The sequence below is a fragment of the Meleagris gallopavo genome, chromosome 5 (genome assembly GCF_000146605.3).
Source record: "Meleagris gallopavo isolate NT-WF06-2002-E0010 breed Aviagen turkey brand Nicholas breeding stock chromosome 5, Turkey_5.1, whole genome shotgun sequence".
Lineage (NCBI taxonomy): Eukaryota > Metazoa > Chordata > Aves > Galliformes > Phasianidae > Meleagris > Meleagris gallopavo.
Genome location: NC_015015.2, coordinates 54,552,932 through 54,565,129, shown reverse-complemented (window position 1 = coordinate 54,565,129; position 12,198 = coordinate 54,552,932). Strand labels below are relative to the sequence as shown.

Here is a 12,198-nt window from a genome sequence, read left to right as displayed (position 1 = left end):
CATGGATGGGGCTCTGGGCAGCCTGCGCTGGTTGGGGCACCCAGCCCACGGCAGGGGGTGGAATTGGATGGGCTTTAAGGTCCCTTCTAATCCAACCATTCAATGATTCTATGTGTTTTCAGGGGCTAAAGCTCTTCATTCTTTGTCTTTTTATCTGTATTGTCTCCGATCCTATTGAAAAGTTTCTAAGCCCTACTGAGCCACAACATATTACTGCCTTGAAACACTCCTGTCACTTCATTTCTAGCTTCATTGCTTTACCACCGTCAACAAAGCATTTGGAAGGTTTCACAATCATTTCAAAATGTTAATATTTGCCCTCGGGTAGCAGAGCCTGAAAATTTATCGGTCTGTGGCTGGTACAACTCATTATTCCACATACCCTCACTCTGCAATGTCAGGGAGAAAAGATCAGGGTCTGGTATCTTTTCAGTTGCCCTATGTTCACTCCTTCTAGCTCCAGGAACTGGCAGCTCTTCCTGTATATGAGGCAGGAGAGGTCTGGCCCTGAGCTGATGCTAAAGCACACAGCCAGAGCCAAACTTTGGGCTGAGAGAAAAGGGTGGGGAAACTTAGAGGGCAATAAAAAAGTATCTCTGGGAGTTAGAAGAAAAGGTGACCATCTGGTGCAGAGAAGTCCATCCAACACCTCTGTCTTTCATTTTGCTCTTAGCTACCTGTCAGTGATATGCTGTGGATTTACACCAATCTACACAACAGCAGCAGCTGGTTCATTGTCTCCCAGTGGAAACATTAAGCCCCTTCTCAATCATCTTTGTAGACAGAACAAACTGCACTGGCAAAAGCTTATTTATTCCTGCAAGTAAAAATGTTTCTGTTTTTAAAGTCATTGAGAGAAACACTGAGCCTCCTACCTTATCTTTCAGCTTCTCCATCCAGCTTCTCACTGAAAAATAAGACAAAAAGAAGTTAGAATCATCTCACTTATATTAATTAGTAGCAGATAATAATCATAGTATTGAAACAGACACTAATTAACTTGACAAACTGATAACACTTTTCATTAGATTTCCACTCTTTTTGTTCATGAAGAAGAGAAAATGCAGCAAATCAACAAGAGAAACTCTTTTTGAACTAGCACTTCTCATCCACACACTGGGATGTCAGACAAGGAGATAACCCTACAGCATGGCTGTCTCCTTCACTGGCCTCCACACAGATGCTCTATCCTCTGTTAGGCATAAGTCTGTACTGACACCTAAGAAGGCACTATTCCTTGCTTTCTATTATCCTGCTTTTCTGGAAGCAGCCACTGTCTACTCTGGGTTGCCACCATGTACAATCTGTGGACAGGGAGAGTGCTGGAGGAGCTGAAATACCAGGCTGCCCAGAGCCACATCCAGCCTGGCCTTGAATGCCTGCAGGGATGGGGCATCCACAGCCTCCTTGGGCAACCTGTTCCAGTGCCTCACCACCCTCTGGCTGAAAAACTTCCTCCTAATATCCAACCTAAACCTCCCCTGCCTCAGTTTAAGATCATTTCCCCTTGTCCTATCACCATCCACCCTCACAAACAGCCGTTCCCCTTCCTATTGTTGCTTCAATGAATTCCTATTCACAGGAGATAATCAAGAAATGAGTTAGGGGTATCAGAGTTCAGCAGCTGTGCTTTAAGCCCTGAGCAAGGATCTCTTACTCCAAGGGGACACAAGTGGAACCTCTGCTGTGCCCATATCTTTCTGTGGGTTATTTCCCTCAAAGTATGTTAGATCCCAAATGGAACGTGATATTTATGGAGGAAGAGTCTACTTCCAAGGCTGCCTTCTTATAGGAGCACCCTTCAAAGCTTTTGTTAGCAATGTTAGGGCTTGCATGTTAGTGTACACGTGTGTCATTAGATCACCCTTAGGTCTCACATACAATACCAAGAAGCACAGTGGTTAGGAGGTAATAAGAAAAACCACAAATACTACAAAGCAAAGGAAACCATCCCAAAACTCTTGCCAAAGAGCCTTCTGCTGACTCTCATTTTTTCATGATACGGTTGTGTCACATACCAGGAGGACCACTGACTGTGAGTTAGGGACACACAAAAATGGTTTCAAAATCACAGCACGTGCTTGGAAGATCTTGACTGATGTCCTCAGTACACACATACAGGCAGCTATGTGTGTCCCTGCAGTGCATACACAGACACAGCTAAAGCTGCCACGATGCTCAGCCGGCCACAGCTCTAGCTAAGCAACAAGCCTATTTTTATATGGCTTCCACAGTAATTACATTGCATCAGTGATCTTGTCAATAGTCGACCCACTTTCTTGCAACTGAACATCAGTGCCTCTAAAGCAGCAATTAATTCCACAGTATTTCTGACAGTTTGCATGTAGGGGCTGCTACTTCCACCGGAGAGATCATCTAATAATACTCTACTTTCAACAAATACAAATTCTGGCTTCGTTCCCCTCTGCTCCACAAAACAACATCAGCATGTCCGATGGGACCCACAGATGCTACGGTACAGATTCACATTTGCTATTTATACAATTGCCTATTATTAAAACCAACCTTGTTTTCAGCAAGGTAGAGCACAAATCAGACACCTTCGGGAATCAGCCTGAGAACAACACGATGTGGTACGTGCCAGGCTGGACACCTCTGTGAGATGCTTTCATGTGGCCACAGGCTGCTGGCTGGCTCCTGTGACGAGTTGGTGTGCACCAGATTGCTGAGTGTGACAAACACTTTTGTTGCTACTCATGCACGGAACTATTTTAACATCTCTGAGGAAATGACAAACCACTGTGGCACTGAAACCAAGCACTTTGTGTTCCAGTTATTTACATATATGTGGATGCCAACTGTGGGGGGGAAACAGAGCTCTTTATCAAGTCTGGATTTATATCTATGCTTAATGGCTACCATCGATTGATTCTTGACTGCAGCCTCTCCTTAGACATAATTATACATCATGAGTATTCTGAACTTGGTCTTGGAAGAGGAACACTATGGATTGCAATTTCTCAGAGAAACAAAAAGCTTTCCAAGAACACTAGGTGATTTGCCAATAATGCCAAGCAAATAATCGCTAACAAATACTCTATTCCATGTATTTTTCATCCTCTTTTTTTTTTTTTGCCTTCCCTGATCATTCAGTGTGCTGAACAAATGGCTTCAGCCTCTGGGTGCAACATCAATCTTACAGGTCTGCAGTGCCAGCTCCTCTCCTATGGCTTTTTGAGGATAGTGACCAGCACCGACTCTGCCTTTGCTTAATGCTGAGCCCTGGGCTTCACAGGGAGTCGAGTCAGACCACTGTGGAGCACTTCTGAAAATTGCATGCATAATCTGACATTTCCTCAGTGATTTATATAACATCTGCATCTCCTCAAATTGATTTTAAGTAACATCTAGCTTAAGATTACCAGCACAGGTCAGCCTGAGCTGCACAGGGGATGACAGGCCTATGCCAAACACAGAGCACAGCTGGAACTGGAATCTGAGCAGCTGGGATGAGTTCAGTTACAGATGCATCGTGCTATTTTTAGTCCTTTTTGCCCCTCAAAAGTGTGCAGGCAGCCATTAAGAAGCCACAGTGTCAACACTAAGGACACCGTGCTCCTTGGACGAGGTAGGCTGCAGTCTGTGGTGCTGGCACAGTCCTTTTTTATGTCTGTTCATTGCAGGTGGGCTGAACTAGATGATCTTTGGAGGTCCCTTCCAACTCAAACAGGTGTATGATTCCTTGGAGGACCCCAGCCCGAAGGCAGAGTCAGGAAGACCCGTAACCAAACCCTTCCTGTGAGTCTGGATTTGGCCAGAGACAGGCTGAAGGCTCAGAAGACAGGCAAGAGGTAATTTTACATAGCTCAGATGGTCCAAAAACGCCTTTCACCAGTGGACACCATAACACTAGGAATCCACATTAGCCCCTGTGAGAGATGGTTCTGCTTTTTGCATCAGAGACCTTAAAATCAGGGGCTGCAGCTCCTTATGTCACCCATGCCCCTCCAGAGCCTTCTCCCACTGATTTCATCCGTGGTTTCAGAGGAGAAATCAGGCAGTTGGAGACTACAGATTATTCTCCTCTGAGATATTTTTGAGCATATTTTCCCACCCCTCAGCTTTCCACTGTGTCCCACGGCTTTGCAACCCCTATAAGACTAGATTCAGCCAGCATACACAAAGCTGCTCATTTGTTGTTTTTTGTTTTGTTTTGTTTTTTTTTCCAGGGCTCCTCTTGAAAGAGGGAGTGATTGGGTATAACTTACAACAGAGAACTAAAGAGGAATAGGCTATGAAGCTGCTCGTCCCCTCCCTTCCCTCAATACTTGCAGGTGCTCTTTGCCTACAGTCTCACTTCTTGCTTCTATTCAGAGGTCTGATCATCTTCAAATACACTCTTCCTCACTGGCCAGGCCTCTGGAATCCCCTTCTGCTCTCATTTCAAACCTGCTGCAAAGCACCAGTCTCAGGGTTCACCCCTGATCTAATGCACTGTTCAATGTCTCTCCACAGGCTTCTTCCTGCTTCCCCACCAGCGTCCTCAGAAATCAGGAGCACAAGTCCTCCGGGCTGCATGCTTTGTCCACTAGGAATAATCCTCATTGCCTAATTATCCACTCCAACACCATGATAAAGTTGCTTAATAATTCTGTTCACTTCTCATTTGTTCTCTCCTTTCCCGAGATAAGAAAATGCAATGACATCCTACTGGTGAAGATTACAATCAATAATTCGTGCCCTCACCCTATCGGTTCCAGCTCTTCCTTCTTGTCTTGAATGCCCTGCTATTTTATCTTGTCGCTTCGGTTTCCAATTTATCAGCTTATTTTAATCATATTTCCCTTTTTATCAGCTAAAGCGATTCTGTTTTTCCATGACAAAACAGCATATTCTCCCTCTGACCTGCACACCTCGGTGTATTTTCACACCCAGCCATCACATCTTCAACCCAGAACGTGTTGATAGTGATCTATACAGCAAGCATCTTCCCTCTTAACAGTTCTCCATCACAAACACAGCAACTAGTTTTGAAAGCGTGGCACCTAAGTTTCCATATACACTCCAAAGGGCAGAGGCAAGGCCTGAAGGACGGCATCTTATGCTCCTCCTGCTCAGTCTCCTTGCTATGCTCCAGTACAAGCAATTTGCTGTAGGCAGCTCCCCTCCTCCCCACTTACACGCACAAAGGCATGCACAAACCCCAGCTGCACACCTTGCTCCTTCACAGGCCTTAAAACCTTAAAAATAAAGAGTAGATCGATTGCTTTAAATCAGCCTGGAGACATCAGGCAATCCATTCTGTATGTCACAGATTTCATCTCTTTCTCTTGCAGGTAAAACTTTCTTTTAAATGAGAGTACGGAGAGCAATTTTGCAGAAATGCTCCATGCTTCGTCTGCTCGGCTCTGACAACTTAATGGCACCAGGCTGCATCAGCTCCCTTTCCTTAGAAAATACAACTGCCAATTTACTTACAAGCACAAATAAATAATAGAGAAAATGGCATTCTGCTGGAAGGCAGCATATTTTTAATTCCAGAAGAAAAACTGTTTCTACTTGACAAGAATTTTGATGAATTTCTACCACAGCCATACGAAGAAAGGGAGAAACAGCCATGCTCACCCCAGCAAGCAGAATCATAGAACCATAGAATCATAGAATAGCTTGGGTTGCAAGGGACCTCAAAGACCTCAAAGAAGCTCCAACCCCCTGCCACAGGCAGGGCCACAAACCATCATATCTAATAAACTGTATCTAAGAAGCTGAGGTGCACTTCCTAACTCCTTCCTCTACCACAAAGATCCTTTCCACACTGCCATCTCCATGGCATGCAGTCAGCTTCCTCCTGATTTTTCCCTTTTTCAGCCAATTTCCACCTTGATCTTTGAGGCTGACAACGGCTCTGCCTTTCAGCCTTCGCATTTCCCTGTAAACTCAGATCTGCAGTGCCTCAAAATCACTTGGCTTAGATTAACTGTTTGTTTTTCCCTCATTGATCCCAGGCAGGCACAAGACGTTAAAGCGCAGTGAAGGTAGAAAACCTCTCAGCATCAGCAGGATGCTGCTGTGAACGGGCTGTCACAATCACTGTACGATCACACATCTATGGGATCACACAGCATACAAAACTACACGCGCTCTGGGAGGTGAGATGCAAATGTTGCTTATGGGAATAGCAATGCCTCTGCCAGTGCTCACATTGGGCCAAGTTCTCCACCACTCTGTACAGCTCCTGCAGTGAAACATGGTCTTATCAGCAGCAAGAACCCACTCTGCTTTAGTTGATCTCACCTGCCAAGCTTATGTAGTAGTAATTGGATAGCAATATGTAAATAAACTACATGCAGAAGCTATTTAGGTTACTAAGCTGAAAAGTTCGTAAGTAAAGAAATGTCTCCCAGTAAAAAAATTATTGCTGTATTTTTTCCCCTCCTTCATTTACCATAGCAGCTGAACTCTAACTAAAAGCTCAGAAAGTATGGGGCAAGTAGCACTGAAAATTCCAGTCCCAGAATTTAAATTTGGCAGGCAAAGTTGTAAACAACTGGAATTTAACAAGAAGCATCAGAGGTGTAATGGTTGGCATGGCCATTATTCCAGGCAGGCCACACACGCACTGCAGAATCCCATGGCCATGCCTTATGGGAAAAGCATCACCATTCACTTGTAAGCATCTCTCAGCCTTAATGACAGGTTTTAAAAAATGCTTTATATGGTGTACAGAGATCCTTAGCTGTCCATTTCCTGACATATAGCAACCGAGGATGTGACTTTAGAATACAAATTCTTTGCAGCATCATAGAATCATAGAGCCATTAAGGTTGGAAAGGACCACTAAGACCATCCAATCCAACCAACAACCCATCCCCACCATGCCCTCAGTGCCACATCTCCACGGTTCTTGAACACCCCCCGGGACGGTGACACCGCCACTGCCTTGGCAGCCTGTGTCAGTGCCTGACTCTTCTTTCAGAGAAGACATTTTTCCAACAACCCCAGTTCCTTTTCCTCCGTGCAGCCTTCCAGCCACCCTACCCCAAGCCAGCAGTGCTGCATGTAATTGTTGTGACTGAAGTGCAGGACCCAGCACTTGGTCTTGTTGAAGCTCATCCCATTGGCCTGAACTATCTAGACCCTGTGAAGGCCCCTCCTATCCTCAGGCAGATCAAAGCTTTCTCCCAACTTGTTACCGTCTGCAAACTTACTGAGGGTGCACTTAATCCCCTCATCCAGATAATCAATAGAGATATCAAACAGGTCCAGCCCCAACACTGGAATCCAAGCACGATTGGCACCATGTTTGTGATCTGCCCAAGCTATGTTAGGGATGGCAAAAAAGGCGGCACGGTAAACAACAGTCCTGCAGTGTTCAGTCCCTTGTGTTGGACAGCAGAGCAACACAAGGGAAGCTGCAGAAATGGTCTGGGGTCCCTTTTACTTCTATAAGCCACTTTTTTAGCTCTTTCTGACACCAAGTGGCTTAAAATCAGTGGTTTAGGCTGCGTTGCAACTGTCAGATTTAACCCCATAAGTTAGCACAAAACAAAATGGAAATTCATCTCAAGCTACTTTTTAATGGCCATTTTTCAACAAGCCTATTTTGCACTCCATAACCCAGCATCATTTTCAGTAATCTTGGAAAGACTGCTACCTTTTAGCAAATTAAAACTGGATGCTGTGAGAGGAGGAGCAAAAAAAGCCAGAGAGAGCCTTGCATATCTTTCCTCTACCAGCATTCAAACTAAAAGAGGAGAGACTGAGACTGGATATAAGGCTTTTGACACGAAGGGTGGTGAAGCACTGGCAAAGGTTGCCCAGAGAGGTGGTGGGTACCTGTCCTTGGAGACACCCATGGTCAGGCTGGATGGGGCTCTGAGCTGTGGTTGTCTCTGCTCGTAGGAGAGGAGATGACCTTTAAAGGTTCCTTCCAACTCAAACGATTCTATGATTTCTTTGTGCTGCTTCTCAATCCACCCTTCACTGCACCTTTCTCTAAGTGCAAGCCACCAGACTCCCATGTCCCCTTAACATCTTCTTATCTATCTTAAAAGAGCAGCAGTTAAACTGCAAAACTGCTCTCTGTATCTCAGTTAAAGTCTAATACTCATCAGGTTCTGAAAATGTTCTTGGCTTGGTTGTTTTTCCCATCTATATAGAGCAAATGTACTTTTCAGAATCATTTTTCCTGGGGACACCGTATGAATGATCTGCCTCCAGCAAGCAATACTGAAATGGGGCATTTTCCATTTTTGTATTTAAGACAAATAATTTATTTTTCTTATTTCGAGATTTGGCCTTTATTTTGGCTGGAAAGATGCAGCATTCGTCAAGAAATGACACAAAGATCAATAAAGTGCTAAATGGTTGGAAATAAAAATGATGGAGTTGGCTTTCAAAGGAAAAAAAGTAGATATTGAACTCTGTTTTCAGCAAACAATTATCCTAGTAATTAAACCACAAAGCCCTGAGCATCGATTAGACACCAGAAATAAAATCTGATTATCTCAAAGACTCATTTTCATGCAAATACTAAGGAAAAACAGCAGACTGAGCACTGCACACTTAGTCTCCAAAGGAAAATGCATTTGCCCCCATCTGGTAACAAAAAAGAAGGCTGATCCCACATTTCTTTTGCATCAAGAACTGAACATCGATTCTCAGTGCGATGCAATGCTTTTGTGTTGAAATACCAAACGGGGGCTGATGGCTCCTGACACTGGTTCGATAGCCTTGCAATTGACTTCTTGTACAACTACAGGAAAATAAATTAATCCTTGTTACTCCTTTTAGTATCCTTACCATGGGAATACTAAGGGTATATATGATAGATTATGTTTTGTTTCTCTGTTTCTGTTCAATTCTGCTGCAGGAGTAGGATAACAAACCAAACTCAGCCTTCTCCTCAGTGGTGAAACTTCACTAGCTTCAGCAGAATTGCAGAACTTCTACCAGAAAACGTGCCCTGTCCAGATATTCTGCCACATTATATGCCTGTAGGGTCCACTGATACCTTCAATAACATAAGAAGAACTGTGCATGCCACCAGAAGAAGCCCAGCTCCAGGGAGGAGGTGACAACACAACGGCTACTCGTTAGTGTGAGCCTACCTAAACTTCATACTTGGTGCTAATGAGGAGTTTGTGAAAAGACACTGCTTTATTTAACTTGCATAATGCCATACCAACTGTCCACAAAGATCGATATGAACCTGGCTGAAGACTTGGACTATATATTAAGCTCCAGCTGGTTAATATCCACTTCCACTTATGGTAAAATTCACAACTATGAAGGCTGAAGTTCTGTTAAGTGAAGCTTTATCCAGCTGAGGAAGAAGAGAAGAAAAATTCAATAGTTTCAATAGCGAGACAAAGGAAGCAAATGGGTTTTCTCAAAAACTCTCCCAGCCCCTACTGATGTTCACACCAGATCTATGGGGATGGCCTCTAAGAAGGCTGCAAAGAGAATAAGTGCAAAGCAGTGGAGAGAGAACATGGAAATTGAAGGATCTCAAAAGTACATTGATCTTACACTCCACAGTGATTTCAATAGTGAACTGGCTAAACTGGTTGTCCAGAGAAGTTGTGGATGTCCCACCCCTGGAGATGTTCAAGGCCATGGATGGGGACATGAGTAGCCTGAGCTGGTTGGGGGCACTCAGCCCTCAGCAGGGTGTTGGGGCTGGGGGAATTTTCAACACAAAACATTCTGTGACTCTGTAATTCTAGGCTAGCATTCTAGGATTCTACAAACTAGAAGTCAAACAACAGGATTTGATACATCATGAAGTGTTAATATAGCACTGACCACAATGAAATATGGGGATCCAAGCCCCATCCATGACGATGATGATAACATCTGCTTTATCACTGAGCAGCACAAGCTTGGAAGCCTAGTGCCAACTGAAAAGCTGGCTCCAGGCTCTAAGCCAGGTTCTGCTTCGTAGGTGATGAAGGGAAGATGCAGCCCAGCAGCAGAGGTTCAGGCTAGGCTCCAGGGCAAGTTATTTCACGTGTCTGTAGCTCAGATCCCCAAGTGCAGAACAGGGCTAATGTGAGCAGACTCTTTGTGAAGCATCCTGTACTACAGAGGGAGCTGGCCACCAGTGCTGGCAGAGCCTTCTCCAGAGCAGCACAATGAGGATAATTACTCAGCTCTTCTATTTCTAAAGAAGCCAACACTTTGCATGTACTGGAAAATGATAATGTGTTTGCCATAAATGCAGTAACTATATCTAAAACTCTTCATTAACACAGAAATGTCAAATAACAAATTAGAATCAAGTACCTACAATTAGGCTAAAAACCCACAACAATTTGTTGTTCTTTGCATGAAGTCATTTTTCATATTGTTTATTGCAAATGAGATCTCATTACATAATGATATTCAGCTCTTCCACTACTTTGCAGCTTTATTAACTGCATTCACAACAGCTCTCTTATATAATATAAACAAGCAACATTATCTTCATCTATTGACTGGGAAGCCAGATGTGATGTATGCAGATTTGGATAATTACAGACAAAAGGAGGCAGGATGAGCCAGAGTCAGTGGATAAAGCAGGGACAAACCTCTTCCATACAGACATAGGCCTTCCACCTGAGAAGCAGAATTTCCATTTCAACACCAAGAGGTTCAGAGCAGTGCTGAGTTCTATCAGCCTCACCCAAAGCTCTATTTTAATGTCATAACACAATTATCCAGATGACACTTCCCCTTTAGCTAATAGCAAGGCTTCTACTGCAAGTTGGGCCACGAGAGACAATGAGTGCTTAAAGTCAGTGGATACTTCTCAGAAATAATGACTTAGATACGTGATGACAATCACACCAAAATGGTTTCACTGAGTCTGTGCTGGCTGGGGATGAAGCCAGGCTGACAGAAAAAAGCTCTCCTAGGAGGCAGAGCACGACAGTCTGATGATGGGTTATCCAAATGAAGGAGCCACATCTTTATTTGGTAGACAAAGCTGGACAAGCCTGAAGAGGGGGAAAGATCTCAAAACATCTTCACAATGAAAATTATCTCAATGAAAGGCACTGAAGCAATTTTGTTTTATGACTGAACTAGCAATTTCAAAGTATGCACATTGGCAGGACTGTTTTTCTTTGGTGTTTTGAAATACTATGAGGTCAAATTCAACACCTGAACAAGCAGGCCTGGCTCCATAAGGTTGATGGTGGGAAGCCCTACCACCACATCTTTCTGGCACTGTACTTCAACCTCGGTCCCTCCAAATTAAGATTAATTGCAATGGCTTGAAGGGCTGCAGAGAAACAAAATCTCTTTTCTGCAGTACCCATCAGTAGTTACAGAGGCTCTGAAGACAAATGAACATCCCAAAATCTTGTTGACTTTTGCTCTCACACAACAGGCACTGTAAAAATCATCACCTCCAAGCCAGCTCTGCTTGGTCCTACAAGCGAAAGGGTTAATTTATCCTCAAACTGACTCTTATCAGCATTTTCCATTTGTTTCACTAGATCAGCTAGCTACCTGCACACCACCTCCGTGGTCCCACCCATGCCTGAAGAAAAATCTCCCCCTCTCCCCCCCCAAAGAACAGGGATGCATTAAACAGGCTAGGATGTCCTTGTGCTGTTTACACTAACAGTGTTCTCAGCCTTCAAAATGCCTCAATACAAAATCAGTGAGTTGTCAGAGGATGTTTTGTGTGCTTTGCCTCTCTGATCTGAAATGAATGGGTCTGTTGTTTCTTCAAGCAGATTTAGATAATCTCAAACAATTTACTTACACTGAAAGTGCATTACTCTGATTGAAACTGGTGAAAGACCACTGTCTGATTAGGACAGTGATTAGATACGTCTGTAAGAAGACATTTTGGAATATGAACCTCTCTGAATTTGCTCCTGATTTTGCTGCCATCATCTGTCCAAATAACAAAGAAACAATCTGATATACAAGGATAAAGCTTCAGAACCAAATTTGCCTTCAAAGTAGCAGCAAATGTTTATTATCTAAAGGCTGTTGGCCACCATACAGCTTCCAAAGCCCATGAAACAGGACTGAAAGTTTTCTGTTCACTTGACAAGTGTTGGACCAGGTCCTCTAGGAATGCAAACTCTGCAGAAACAGACATACAGAGAAGTTACTGACATGTCCCAAGGAGCACACAAGCAGAGGACAATTTCTAAAATTATTTTTGTTCAGGATTGATTGTACACTGGTTTTAAAGGACAGCAAATACATTGAAGAACTGAATTCACATATACAGGC

General features: G+C 43.7%; 1 protein-coding gene across 1 annotated transcript in view; it reads right to left on the bottom strand.

The window, feature by feature from the left end:
- Nucleotides 1–12,198, bottom strand: part of ARMH4 (armadillo like helical domain containing 4) — a gene marked incomplete at its 5' end in the record, with an annotated part of 53,265 nt that overhangs the window by 7,743 nt on the left and 33,324 nt on the right. The window contains one exon of the mRNA XM_010712091.2: nt 876–907. Within this exon, the coding sequence (XP_010710393.2) occupies nt 876–907 (32 nt within the window). The remainder of the gene's footprint in view (nt 1–875; nt 908–12,198) is intronic.